Genomic DNA, 15697 nt, shown 5'->3' on the forward strand with positions numbered 1-15697 from the left:
TTATTAAAAATAAGATAAATAGAATTCAAAAATAATATTTTAAGTGTGGATCAAATAATGATAATACAAGAAAATGTTAAATGTTGTCAAATTCCACGTATAAAACTATGTGAATGTCACGTTTAAAAACTGCCCACATCAACGTCTCATGTCATAAAAAAACTTAACCCCGTTAAGTTAATTTAATGAGACCTAATTAAGTCAATTTTTCATTTTCAAGAACTAAAGTGGGAAAACCGATAATACGAAGATTTAACTAGGCAAAAAACACATAAATAAAAACTGTAGAAGTGATTTAACCTAACTTAATGTCGAGAGTCTTTTTTAGAGTTGGATCTTACCACAAAAAAAAGGGTGTTACTCCCTCCACCACCACATATTGCTTCATGTACCTTTCCATTCCTCTTTTACCCTTTAGTAATATTTAAACGGATGTGAATATGCGTTGAATTCTTAAACGGATGTCAATATTCGTGGACGAATATCAACATCCGTTAAAAGATAAATGGATGTCAATATCCGTCTCCGTTTAAGAATCAAAGTTCCACGGAGGGTGACATCCGTCAACCACATTTTGTATTATATAGTTTTGTATTTTCTAACTTTAAGTCAAACAAATTGATTTTAGATGTTTGGTACAATGAAGAAATTGCATCAATAATCTTAAATTACTTAAAAAAGAGCTTACCAAAACGGACTTATGTGCAGGTATAGGTGGACCGTGTTTGCCTGGAATGACCAATATATCTGTGTGAATTTGTTCTTTGAAGGCCGCAACAAAGCCTCTCAGAAAAACCAAGTCTTTCTTCTGCTGATTGAACTGTTCTAAATGCTCTGAACACCATCTTATACAATCATCAAGTGTCTGCATAGAGAAATAATAATCTACATGTGTTAACTAATACAGTTGTTTTTTTAATCAAACGTTTGAAGAAGCAATGAATAAGAGCTTGCCTTACTCAAATTTTTTCGTGAAACTAGAGAAGGGTTTGGATTTGGATTGGCCACTACTAGTTTTACTTTCTCAGTTTCGAAATTGCTCATCATGTTGATTATGCTCCTTACTCCTTCGTAACATGCTCCACATATTGTATTCCTCAGAGGCCTTAGTATCAGTGGCATAGTTGTACACACACAACAATCCATGTCCTCTGCCTTCTTAAATCGTAGCAGAAAGATGAAGAAGATCGATATTCCCTTCTTCCAAAGAATTACTAATTGAAAGAGTTGTCATTTATCTCCATTCTTTATATAATGCATTGCTTGGACCCATCATAATAAACGATGGAAGCCTCATGTCCAATTCATTTAGAAGATATACATCACTTCCATTATTATATAATCAAATTCAATCTGCATATGATAAGTCTGTGGTATACATTTATTAAACTTTAGAATGATTAAAAAGGTATATATATTAGGTTGGATGTAACCTCAAAACTACGTGTAGATGTCCCATCATTTTCTTCTTGAGAATTATTTTATAATAAAGGAGTAGAGGAAGGTGTAAAACTGGGAAGATGGTTGTTTGGTAGGCTATCTCTTTAGAGTAGTGTTAAGTAAAGTACTTAGCAAAAAGAATGATGTAGTTAGCTAGGAGAAGACTTTCCAACCACACAACAGTAGAAATGAGCAAAGCAAAGTCCATTCCTCTAACCACCTTTGTATGTAACCATGGTTAATTATTGATATTAAGAAGTGAGAAGTATTTGTACACGCGTTCAGGCTCAAGACATTAAACAAGCGCTTACTAGGAGGCAACCCAGCTTTTTAACTTTATTCCTTTTGTTTTTTAACTATATTTGCTTCTGTTTTGTTATGTACTTGGCTTAGACTTTATTTGTGATGCAATGGTTTGATGATGATGTTTGTGATGAGTATTGTTTCATGATACTGATTATATTGATTGATGTTGAGATGATGCATGATGCTAATATACAAGTGGTTGCTCATAATATTGTGAAACAAATGCATGATAATTTGGGATTGTGATTACTGAGCAGGATGTTTATCTAAATGTTGGAATTTGAATTAGCCTGTGTGAGGATTGAACTCCAGAGTTTTTGTGAATGATTGTTATTACTTTGAAAGCATGAATGACTTTTCCCAGGTTTCTTTGATTGAATCACTTGCTTGCATGTGTCATATAATCAAGGTCATTTGTTGTTATCCCTTTTTAGCCAATGCATGATTTTAGCCCAACAAAAGAGAGCACAATGTGTTCTATCCTTTGAACCTTTACCTTTATACAGGATTTGAAAACCCTTTTTGAAAATTTGTACCTTGAGTTAAGTTGAGAATATTTGTGGCATTGATAAAGATTCAAGTTTGGGGCTATTGGGAAAGTTGAAAAGGGAAAATAAATAAGCATTGAGCTAAGTGTTGATCAAATCAAAAGCAAATAAAAAGAAAAGAAAAGAAAAAAAAAGCTCAATGCAAGGGAAAGTTGGGAAGAAGTGAGAATGGTTGCTTGAAGAGATTGTGATCAAATGATAAAATTATGAAAGACTCTCTTAACTCAAGGATTTTGTGATCCGGAAAAACCAATTTTCTTTTTAGCCCAGCCACATTACAAGCCATAGAAAAGCCCTTGTGATGATACTTGCTTGTGAGTGTGTTTGATTGTGGTTAAATGAAAGGAAAAGTTGATTTATGTGACATTGTGATATTAAAGTAAATGAGTTACCTCTAGATACACTTGTGTGTTGAGATAAACATTTTTTCATGGTGAGGAATAGTTCCATGTATGCATGATTTCATCTTTGCTTGGTTGATCATTCATGAGCATAGCATCTATTGAATATTCTTTGATTATATGAGCACCACAAGGAGCTTAATTGAATCAAGGCATGTAATCATTTTGACATATATTCTTTGTGATAAGCTAATTTGAGCAATTACTTATCTTGAAAGAAAATGTTTTGAAATGTGTTGAAACCATTGTATGGATTGGTTGAAAGCTAAGTTACATTTTATTTTCTTGAGGACAAGCGAAGTTCTAAGTTTGGGGTTGTGATAACAATTGAATTTACCGTTATTTAATACTTAATTTTGATACTAAAACACCCTTTTTAACTTAGAAACTAGCTTGGAATCATAGTTTTTATGAATAAGAGAGTTGAAGGTGAATTTAATGGCTTTGTGCTAGATTTCAGTGTTTTTCAATAGGAATTGAGATGATTTGGAAGAATAGTGAAGTAGTAAGGAGTTGGAACTTAGGAAGAGATGAAAAAGTAGCACAAAGGAGGATCGTAGCAGCGTTGAGCGCCACTTAGGGGCCCTCAGCGCCAAAGTACACTGTCTCACGCTTGGTTGCCCTTTTCTAGAGCCCTCAACGCCAAAGGTCATTGACACACACCTCAACGGTCAGGGGCATTGAGCGCAACAATGACAAGTCACACCACGCTTGCTTGCCTTTTGAGATGACCCTAAGCGCAACTTTTGACCCGCACACCGCTGAGCGCCATAACTAGGGCGCTGAGAGCCAGTCTTGTGGGCTTCGACCCTTTTTCTGTTATTTTTATGTTCTATTTAAGGACTTGCACATCCTAGGGTTTGTATCTTTGGATGGAATAGGCTCAGAAACACACTTTTCACTCCCTTGAAGGGGGATTTGGATGCAAAAGCTTCTATCTTCAATTTCTAGGGTTCTATCTTTCATTCTTTTTCCATTGTTCATCTAGTTTCACCATTTTAATGGTGAACTAAACTCTATTTGTTGTTTGGGATGATGTAACTGATAACAGTTGAAAAACTGTTATTTTTATACTTAAAAGTGACCTTAAAGACAACCTTTATGACTTAGAAACTAGCTTGGACTCATGCTTTGGTTTATGTTTTTGAAATAAGAGAGTTGGATGGGTTTATGCTTAGCTTTCCTTAATTTTGTAGGTTTTAAGATGAAATGGATGAAAGAAGTGAAGTAGGAAGAAATTGGAATCAAAAAAGGAAGTGAACAGTGCACAAAAAGAGAAGACACGAGTACCGCTCAGCGGAAATTACCGTCGAGCGGTATTTACCTCTAAGCGCCATTTTTATGGGCCTTGGGCCACTTTTCTGTAATTTTTAGAATACTATATAAGGTTTTAGTCGACCTAGGTCAGTCATCTTTGGCTGGAACAAAGCAGAATACACTTTCTTCACCCCTTGGAGGAGGATTTTGAATGCTCAAGCTCCATTCTTCAAATTCTAGGGTTCTATCCTTCATTCTTTCATTGTTTTTCACCTAGTTTCACCATGATTATGGTGAACTAAACCTTCATTGTTGTTGGGGAACCATTGTAATCCTTTGAAACTCTCATGTATTGAATTGATTCTTTATAATATATGCTTTCTTTCATTAAGTGTTAGGGTTTTTCTTCTATACTCTATGTATGCTTTGTTTAACTCATTCAATTGCATGATCATTGATTTTGTCGATATGGACACATACGGGGAAATCTAGAACTGGGGAAATTCTCCCAATAGTAGTATCACCCTAGACATAGGAATATGATGGTTGGTTACTTTTAAGCGTCTATGCAAATGTAATGTATGAATAATTGCTAGGGAGACAAAACATTGTAAACTAGTGATTAGGAGTAGGCTTTCTTCACCAAGACATTGGGTTTAAGGTAATTTAGAAAGTGACATTAACATTAATGAAGAAAGATGAATTCTTGAATACATGAGAGTGGATAGGATGAATTGGTAAACCCCAACAACATAATCATTCATATTATTCATCAACCAGTTTTGCATTGTTCAAGTCCATTGATCAAAATCTTGCATGCATGTTTATTTTTGCATAGTTCAACAACAATATTTTCGGTTACAAGTCTAAGATAATCAACAAATCACATAATTGTTTAGGCCGTGAGTCCTTTGGGAAACTATACTTATTGTTACCAATTTTATTACTTGATACGATTCGGTTACACTTGCCGAGGGTTAACAAGTTTTTGGCGCCGCTGTCGGGGACTCGTGGTTTAACTTTGACTTGATTTTTTTTTAATTTTTATCTATCTTTCTTTTTGTTTTTTTTTATATTTATCCTTTTATCTTTTTATTTTTTATTATTTCTATCTTCTTATCTTTTCAATTCTATCTTTTTATCATTTTAATCTATCTTTTCTATCTTTTTGTGCTAACAGTTGTTTCTAGGAACTTGTTTTCTTGTGTATGCAGGATACGGTTCAAACTAGGAGCAAAATCACTTTGGAACCTCTTCTTGAAGGCTTGGATGAAAGTAGAAGGAGGAGGAGAGTTCGAACTTCAAGAGAATTATTCCCTCCTTCGGAGATACTTTTCCAACCTTCACCACATGGGTCAAATCAAAGCATTGAAGATATGGCCGAGGAGAATAATGGTAGACGCACTCTTACAGATTACACCACTGTGGTTGGCCCTCAACATTATAACAGTATAGCAAGGTCAAGGGTCAATGCCGCAAACATGGAGGTGAAGCCGGCGTTGATGCAATTGGTGAAGAGTAACCAATTTAATGGGACGCAATGCTAAGTTATGGTTAAACTCTTTTCCAAAAGATAGCTTTACTGAGTGGGAAGTCGTGGTTGCAAAAATTTTTAAATAAGTACTTCCCACAATCTAAACTCAACAAAGGGAAGTAAGAGATATCTTCTTTCAGACAAGTGTTAACCCTCAGCAAGTGTAACCGAATCGTATCAAATAATAAAAATGGTAACACCAAGTATCATTCTCCTAAAGGACTCACGGCCTAGACATTTATGTGATTTATTGATTATCTAAGACTTGTAAAACTGATTCTTTGAGATTTTAAATGCAAATTACCGAAAAGTAAATATGAATGCATGTATTGATCAATGGAAAAGAAGAAGCAAAACATGTGAATTGAAATATATGATGAGTATGTTGTTGGGGTTTATGAATTTCATCCTATCCACTTTCATGTATTCAAGAATTCATCTTTCTTCATTAATGTTAATGCCACTCTCTAAATTACCTTAAACCCAATGTCTCGGCGAAGAAAGCCTAATCATAATCATTAGTTTACAATGTCTTGTCTCCCTAGCAATTATTCATGCATTATAAAGCACAAAAGCTTAAAGGCAACCAACCATCATATTCCTATGTCTAGGTTTATACTACTATTGGGAGAGATTCTCCAGATCTAGATTTCCCCATATGTGTCCATATCGACAAAACCAATTATCATGCTATGAATGAGTTAAACAATGCAAACATTAAGCAAAGGAGAAAAACCCTAACAATTAATGAAAGAAAGCATATATATTAAGAACAAATTCAATACATGAGAGTTTCAAAAGCATTACATTGATTCCCAAACAATAAAAGAAGTTTAGTTCACCATATTGATGGACAAATTTATGAGCACCAAAATATGATGTCACAAACTTGTTTTTCAATCGGCAAGTATGACCGAATCGTTCAAGTAATAAACTTGGTAAGACCAAGTATCGTTCTTCCCAAAGGACTCACGGCCTAGTTTAGTTATGTGGTTTCTTGATTAGCTAAGACTTAAAGAAGAAATATTTGGAGTTTAATATGCAAGACAGAAAATAAACATGTATGCATGAAGTTTTGATCAATGGCAAAAAGCAAAAGATAAACACTTTCAATGAAATTTATGTATGAATATGTTGTTGGGGGTCAATTTCATCTTATCCACTCTCATATATTTTAGGAATTCAACATTCAAATCATCATTGTTAATGCCACTCTCTAAAGTACCTTTCTAGAAGGCTTCTCCCTAATCACGAGTTCATACAATTCCTAGCATTCCTAATGATCAGTTCATAAGTGCAGGAGCTTAACGACAACCAACAAATTATTGGGAGAAATTCCCCGGATCTAGACTTCCCCGTACGTTCCCGTATCGACAAAACCAATAATCATGCATCGAATGAGTTAAACAATGCAAGCATTAAGCAAAGAGGAAAAACCCTAACTAATGATGAAAGAAAGCATAAATCTTAGATTAAGATGCAAGCATAAATTCCATATATGAGAGATTCAAGAGATTACATTGATTCCCCAACAAACATACAAGGTTTAGTTCACCATATTCATGGTAAACTACCGCTCAACGGTAAGTGCGTCAACTCGGTTCTTCCCCTCAGCGGCCAATTTGCCCCTCAGCGGACCTCCCGTGACCTTCTGAGTGCCGCTCAGCGGTAAAGTGCCGTTGAGCAGTGCCTTCGGCTTCTCCTTTTGCACTCTTTGATTCCTTTTCTGATTCCATCTCTCTCCTTCTTCACTTCTTTCACCAAATTCACCTTAAAACCTGCACAAAAACACTGAAATCAAGCATAAACCTGTCCAGCTCTCTTATTTCTGAAAATATGGATAAAAGTATGATTTCAAGCTAGTTTCTAAGTCTAAAGGTTGCTTTTAGTATCAATTTTAAGCATGAAAATAACAGTTTTTCAACTGTTATCACAACCCCAAACTTAGAACTTTGCTTGTCCTCAAGCAAACAAAATGTAACTCAATCTCCAACCAATTCATATGATGGTTCACTCATTCAAAAATCCTCTTTTTCAAGATAAATAACAACTTCACTCAAACTTATGACCAAGAGTTCATTCAAGATGTGCACATGCTTTAGTGTTCACAAAGTCATTTAAATTCCACAAATGCTATTTTTCATGAATGATCAATCAATTATGCATGGATGTTCATGTGCTTATGGAATATTTCCTCACTAGGTAAAGTGTTTCACTCAACACACAAGTGTATAAGAGGTAATCACTCATTCACTCTACTATCACAATGTCACATGAATCAACTTTGCCTTTCATTTTACCACAATCAAAAACATTCACAAGCATGCATCATCACAAGGACTTTTCAATGGCTTATAATGTGGCTGGGCTAACAAGAAAATTGGTTTTTCTGGATCACAAAATCCTTGAGTTAAGAGAATCATAACAACACAATCATCTTATTCATTCCCAACTTTCTTTTACCTTTGCATTTGCATTGAGCTTTACTTCTTTTTCTTTTCTTTTCTTTTTCTTTTAATTTGCATATTCTTTCTTTTTAGCTCTTAGCTCAATGCTTTTCTTTTCATGTTTTCCCAACAACCCCAAACTTGAACATTTAACAATACCATACAAGATCTTCTACTTAACTCAAGGTAAAGATTTTCAATCAAAGGTTTTCAGTGTATGTTCAAGGCTAAAGGTTCAAAGGATAGAACACAACGTGTTCTCTTTTAGTAGGCTAACTTTATGAATTTGGCCAATAAAAAGGGTTCCAACAAATGGCCTTGATCACATGATGCAAAACAAGCAATTGATTCAATCATAGAAAACCTGGGCAAAATCATTCATGCTTTCAAAGTAATAGCATTCAATCATACCAAAAACTCTGGAGCTCAAAACCTCACATATAAGCTCATTCACATTTGACATACACATCCTGCTTAATCTCACAATCACAATCATAATATCATGCATTTGTTCACAAAGCTTGTGAATCACCTGTGTAAGCATTTTACTGTGCACATCTATCTCAACATCAATCAATCAATAAGCATCATCAAGCAGTACTTATCACACAATCACAGTTAATAGCAAACCATCATAACAAACCAGGTGTTCAATAGAGTACATCAAACCTAATCTAAAAACAAAAATAAATAAGTTCAGAAAACTTAAACCACAAAAGCATAATCATATGATAGCATTCATCAGTAAATGCTATCTCAGCTCCTCATCAGTCTGAGCTGTCCTCTGCATCTTCCTCTTCCTCCTCATCTTCATCATCATCAAATGCATCCTCCTCCTCAGCTTCATCTTCTTCCATATCTCTAGCCGAAGCTTCAGCTGCTCCAGCTCCTCCTCCATGTACTGGTTCTTCTGGCCAAGCTACTACATTGTGGAATTCATCCATAGTCCACCTGTGGGCTGGAGGTGTATCATACATCCCCACTATCATCTCAGCAGTGGCCACCTGCCCTCTGTGAATGGACTGCAACTGAGCACCTATAAGAGACATATACATGTCCCTCATCTGGAATGGTTCTGCTTCATGTGTATCCGCAGATGTCTGGCTCTGTGCTGGTCCTCTCTCTCTACGAGCACGGCGTGGTGGAACTGGCTGAGCTACATCCTCACCTCCACAGTACTGTCTATAATAAGCCTCATCAATAGCTTTTCTTGGCCTCTCAAATGGTGGAACAGAAGTGTCCACCCCAGCTAGCTTGCAAAGGTGAGTGATCAAAGAAGGATGTCCTAGTGGTGCTTTGTTGTTTGAGGTGTTAGCACATACACTAATTTCATCAGCTATCACCTGCCCAATATTAACATTCAAATTTCTGATAGCACAGTAGATGAATAATGCCCTGCATAGAGTAATATCTGACACATGTGAACATGGCTGAATGTTGGCATGAGAAAATGCCATCCAATATTTTGCAAGAGGATTCAAATCTATCCTCCTAATGTTAACCACTGAGCCAGATCTATTCCTTTTGGAAGTGTCCTCCAGGTATACACAACACTCTCTCCACATCCTCAAAATCAGCACCTTCCTCCATGCAAAGAGCAAACTGACATTGCTCACCAGCCCACACAGTATCCAAGAAGTTGTTGATAGAATCAGGATCATACCTGATAGCATGGCCTCTGACATAGCCCAAATAATTCTCAGCTGGATAATCACCAATCTTCTTTGCATTGGTGTAAAATTCCTTCACCACAGCTATGTTGGCAGGTGCAGGATAAGTGGCTAGCTTTCCCCAATCATTCCCTAACACTTGCTCTCCAAATTGAGGAGCAAAGTTAGGTATCATTCCAACCTTTCTTTCCATCAGAAGTCTCCTGTCCTGAACCACCCTAAAGTGCTTCTCATGTTTCCTAGAGAGGAACCTGCCAGAATGGGGTTGCTCTGGTTCCTTTTCCTTTCTCTTGGTTGCCATGGTTTTCAATCTTTTTCCTGATGAAGATGCCATTCCTACATTCAAAACACAAACAAAACCACAGAACATGATGTTAATCATTAGTAAAACACAGAACAAAACTCCTTTCGAAGCTAAACCACCGCTGAGGGCCAGAATTTCCCCTCAGCGCCACCAGTACCACATTCCAGATCACAAAAAACCAGAAAAGTCAAATCTGGCAGAGTGCCGCTCAGCGGCAGTTTACCCCTCAGCGGTAACTCTGCAGATTTTTGAAAAACCTGTTTTAAAGCTTTCCTAACTCCACCCAAATGCAATTTCCAGTTTTCCAGTTCATAATCATGCAGTTTAATCGGTTCAAACATCAAATATATCATCAAATCATGCATAGAAATCAAAACCCCTAAATATTCATGCTTTGACAATCACATTCAAATTCAAGAACCCTAGAATGAACAAAATGCATTTTACTTACTTGGGTGGAGATGCTAGATGCAATGAGAATGCTTCCAAGCTAGAATCTTCTCTTCCAACCCCAAACTTTGATGGCACACTAGTGAAAAAATGAGTGGAAGAGATTTTTTTCTTTAAGAGGTAAGAGTGAAAAGATGTGGAAAACCTAGGAGAAGATGTGTGGAAGTGTTTGTGCAAAGAAAAGCCAGAAAGTATAAGACTTTGCGCAGCTTAGGGTTTAAAAATACCCTAATGGGCTCGGGTCCCGCTAAGGGGAACTAAAGCCCAATCTGCGAGAGTACCGCTCAGCGGTAAAATACCGCTCAGCGGCACTTTCGTGGTGTGTTCCTCTCCTTCTTTTCTTAACCTACGTGTCTTCCCTACATGCCCCTCATGGGTTCCCTGCAATTCAATGTTAAAAATGCTTATGCAAATCCTAATTAAAATAAACAAACAGAAACAATCAATCAACTGGGTTGCCTCCCAGGTAGCGCTTGTTTAACGTCACGAGCCTGACCCAAAATCCACCAACACCCATCAGTAGGTGTTTCAAACCTAGTATCCTTCAGTAGATACTTAACCACCTAGCATCCTTCAGTAGATGCTGGATCCAACAAAATATTTACAAGATAATGACCACAAAGTAAAAATTACAAAACCAAAATCCAAATCAAAAGTTTGCAAATCACTGGGTTGCCTCCCAGCAAGCGCTCTTTTAACGTCATTAGCTTGACCCAATAAAGTTCAAGTTCCATCTTCTTTATAGTTGATGTTATCAGTCCACCAACTTCTCAACTGCTTCCTTTGGACTGTCTTGGTTCTTCTCGAATATGGAGACTCTATCTCTATCATCTCCTTCTCTTTAAAGCCCTTCACAACCCACAACTTGTTCTTGATTCTTACTGGTGTGCCAAGTTGGAGTCTTCTTTTCTTCCAGTCTCTAGGAATTTCTTCTCCTCTTCCAATCTCCTCTTCCTTGGGTACCTGAAACAACAAACAATGGTTACCTGAAACCTCAAGATCTTCATCTTTATGTCTAGTCATGGGTGCATCTCGAAATGCAGCTTTATAACTAGCCTCTTCCTCCTTTGCTTGCGTCTCATCTTTGAAGACATCCACCACCACTCTCTCCTCTCTGTCCTGAAGCACTACTATACCTTCATGTACATCTATGATGGCCCTGGCCGTTTTCATAAACGGTCTTCCAAGTATGATAGGTATTCTCTCGGTCTCCATTTTCATCACCACAAAGTCTGCCAAGAGCTGAAGTTTGCCAACACAAACTACAATGTCTTCTGCAATCCCACATGGCTCCTTTGAAGATCCATCGGCCATTACTAAATTAACCTTTACAGGTTTCATTTTAACCTCGCCAATTTGCTCCAGTAAAGAATAAGGTATCAAGTTAACACTTGAACCTAAATCAAGGAGAGCTTTCTTTACCTTTTTCTTCCCTATAGTACAAGGAATAGAAAAACTACCTAGATCTGGTGCTTTAGGTGGGAATGACTCTTTCTTAACAGTTATACACTTTTCTTCCTCAACATCTCTACGTCTCTTCTTTGTAGAGGTTCCTTCATCTGATTTTGTGTAAACTGCAATTTTCTGTAGAATTTGTTCCCAAGGTGCGTCATTATCCACCATTCTGAATAACTCTGTGAAGTCCATTTGTTTCTCTTGATTTGTTGGGAAAGGAAAAGTGTTCTTTCTTTCTACTTCTCTCCTTTCTTCTGTTTCTCCTTCTTCTAACTCAATTATCTCTTCATTAACACTCTTTACCACTTTGCACTCTTCTCTGGGGTTAACCTCAGTATTAGCCCCAAAATTTCTATTTGGCCTCTCTTCCAATTGCTTGGTAATCTGACCCATTTGAATCTCCCAATTCTTTATAGCAGCTTCAGTGCTCTTTTGAGAAGATTTTGTTTTCTGGATGAATTGCTGAAGAGTTTCTTCCAACCTTGTTTGTCTTTCATTAAGCATAGATAACTGTTGCCACAAGGTTGGTTGCTGCTGCTGCTTATTATATTGATTAGCTTGCCCAGTTTGTCCTTGGCCAATGCTCGGATGTGGTTTCCACCCTTGATTATAATTCCCTTGACGGTATGGAAATTGATTAGCCATGAAATTAACATCCTCCACGGCTTCCACTGGAAAAGCACACTGACCATTGACATGATCACCTCCACATAATTCGCACAACTGGGTTTGTACCTGTGCAGCAGATTTCAACTCTTTAGGTAATTGAGCCAAAGTTTTAGTCAGAGTCTCCAGTTGTTGAGTTAGAATTTTATTCTGAGCTAGCAAGGCATCATGTGTTTGTAATTGAAGAACTCCTTTTTGTTGCATAGGAGCTCCTCTCTCACTGTGCAGCTCATTATCACTAGTAGCCATGTTTTCTATAATTTCAGTTGCTTCCTCTAGAGTCTTCCATTTAATATTGCCTCCTGCTGAGGCGTCCAGCATCATCTTGGTTTGTGAACCAAGCCCTCCAAGGAAAGTTAAGACTACTTCTTGATCTTCAAAACCATGCGTGGGAGTTTTACGTAACAAGCTTTTATACCTGTCCCATGCATGCCCCAGTGATTCTTCCATGCCCTGCTTGAATGAAGAAATCTCTTGCTTGCCTTTGGTCACCTTAGATTGTGGGAAGTACTTGTTTAAAAATTTTGTGACCACTGCTTCCCACTCTGTGAAACTTTCTTCTGGAAAAGAATTCAACCAAAGTTTAGCATTGCCTCCCATTGAGAAAGGAAACAAGCTAAGTTTGATAGCTTCGTCTGGCACCCCATTAATCTTGACTGTGTTGCAAATCTCATTAAAGGTAGTAAGGTGCTCATATGGGCTTTCATGAGATAACCCATTAAATTGATTACTCTTCACCAGTTGAATTAGTGCTGGTTTGACCTCCATATTGGCTGCATTGACTCTAGGTCTAGCTATGCTGTTAAAGTGCTGAGGTCCAGCAATATTAGTATAATCTGCAAGAGTTCTTCTAGCATTATTGTTCTCCATACTTCTTGTGCTATGAACAGAACCTTGTGGTGATGATTGTAGGAGAGTTTCTGGAGAAGGGAAAAGTTCTCTAGACGTTCTGATTCTTCTCCTCCTTCTACTTTCGTCTAGACCTTCAAGAAGAGGTTCTGTTGTTTTCTTACTCCTAGTTCGAATTGCCTCCTGCATACACAAGAAAACAAAACCCTAGAAAATATTTGTTAGCACAAAAAGATATAGAAGATATATATTCAGAAGATAAAAGATTCAGAAGATAGAATAAAAATAAAATCTAACCTAATCTAAAAGATAAAAATAAAATAAAATCTAATCAAATAAAATCAAATCAAATCTAATCTAATCAAATAAGATAAAATAAAATAAAAACAGAAAAATAAAAACAGAAATTCAAAATTAAAGTCAAAGATAATCAATAATCACACAAATTAACCAGTTAAACCACGAGTCCCCGGCAGCGGCGCCAAAAACTTGATGGACAAATTTATGAGCACCAAAATATAATGTCACAAACTTGTTTTTCAATCGGCAAGTATGACCGAATCGTTCAAGTAATAAACTTGGTAAGACCAAGTATCGTTCTTCCCAAAGGACTCACGGCCTAGTTTAGTTATGTGGTTTCTTGATTAGCTAAGACTTAAAGAAGAAATATTTGGAGTTTAATATGCAAGACAGAAAATAAACATGTATGCATGAAGTTTTGATCAATGGCAAAAAGCAAAAGATAAACACTTTCAATGAAATTTATGTATGAATATGTTGTTGGGGGTCAATTTCATCTTATCCACTCTCATATATTTTAGGAATTCAACATTCAAATCATCATTGTTAATGCCACTCTCTAAAGTACCTTTCTAGAAGGCTTCTCCCTAATCACGAGTTCATACAATTCCTAGCATTCCTAATGATCAGTTCATAAGTGCAGGAGCTTAACGACAACCAACAAATTATTGGGAGAAATTCCCCGGATCTAGACTTCCCCGTACGTTCCCGTATCGACAAAACCAATAATCATGCATCGAATGAGTTAAACAATGCAAGCATTAAGCAAAGAGGAAAAACCCTAACTAATGATGAAAGAAAGCATAAATCTTAGATTAAGATGCAAGCATAAATTCCATATATGAGAGCTTCAAGAGATTACATTGATTCCCCAACAAACATACAAGGTTTAGTTCACCATATTCATGGTGAACCTAGATGAATTACAATGAAAGTATGAAAGAATAAACCCAATAAAGGTGAAGAGGTAGCCTGAGCATCCAAGATCCTCCTTCAAAGGGGTGGAAGAGAAAGTGTTGGCCTCCGTTCTGCCAAAGATACCTAACCCTAGGAAACCCTAAAGCTTAAATACCATTCGTAAATTACAAAATTTTAGGTCCAAGCCCATTAAAGTGCCGCTCAGCGGTAAACTACCGCTCAGCGGTAAGTGTGTCAGCTCGGTTCTTCCCCTCAGCGGCCAATTTGCCCCTCAGCGGACCTCCCGTGACCTTCTGAGTGCCGCTCAGCGGTAAAGTGCCGCTGAGCGGTGCCTTCGGCTTCTCCTTTTGCACTCTTTGATTCCTTTTCTGATTCCATCTCTCTCCTTCTTCACTTCTTTCACCAAATTCACCTTAAAACCTGCACAAAAACACTGAAATCAAGCATAAACCTGTCCAGCTCTCTTATTTCTGAAAATATGGATAAAAGTATGATTTCAAGCTAGTTTCTAAGTCTAAAGGTTGCTTTTAGTATCAATTTTAAGCATGAAAATAACAGTTTTTCAACTGTTATGACATATTCATGGTGAAACTAGATGAAATGCAATGAAAGAGTGAAAGATAAAACCCTAGAAAGGTGAAAAAGGAGCTATAGCATCCAAAATCCTCTTCCAAGGGGTGAAAGAGTGTGTTTCTGCTTCGTTCCAGCCAAAGATATTAACCATAGGAAGACTAAAACCTTATATAGACTTCTAAATATTACAGAAAAGTAAGCCCAAGCCCATAAGAATTCCGCTCAGCGGTAAGTGCGTGACTTCTATTCTGCCCCTCAGCTGTAGTTTTGCCCCTCAGAGGTCACTGCGGGTCTTCAAAGTGTCGCTCAGCGGTAACTAGCGCTGAGCGGTACTTGCAGCTTCTTCCTTTTGTGCACTTTTTTCTTCCTTTTCTGAATCCAACTCCTAGCTCCTTCACTTCTTTCACTCAGTTCATCTTAAAACCTGCAAACACAAAGAAATCAAGCATAAAACCTGTCCAACTCTCTTATTTCCAAAACTTCAACAAAAACATGAATCCAGGCTAGTTTCTAAGTCATAAAGGTTGTCTTTAAAGTCAAATTTAAGTATAAAAATAACATTTTTTTTAACTATTATCA

The 15697-nt window shown here is 37.1% G+C and overlaps 1 protein-coding gene across 1 annotated transcript; it reads right to left on the minus strand.

Moving 5' to 3' along the window:
- Positions 1-105: 105 nt before the first annotated feature.
- LOC108319552 (BTB/POZ domain-containing protein At3g56230-like) lies at positions 106-1146 on the minus strand. The gene is made up of 3 exons (XM_017550716.1): positions 955-1146; positions 689-865; positions 106-129 (listed from the first exon to the last, which is right to left on the minus strand). Exons 1-3 carry the CDS (start codon positions 1144-1146, stop codon positions 106-108), a joined length of 393 nt encoding a protein of 130 aa, XP_017406205.1.
- Between the last annotated feature and the right edge of the window lie 14551 nt (positions 1147-15697).

Source organism: Vigna angularis, chromosome 5, assembly GCF_016808095.1.
Source record: "Vigna angularis cultivar LongXiaoDou No.4 chromosome 5, ASM1680809v1, whole genome shotgun sequence".
Classification (NCBI taxonomy): Eukaryota; Viridiplantae; Streptophyta; class Magnoliopsida; order Fabales; family Fabaceae; genus Vigna; species Vigna angularis.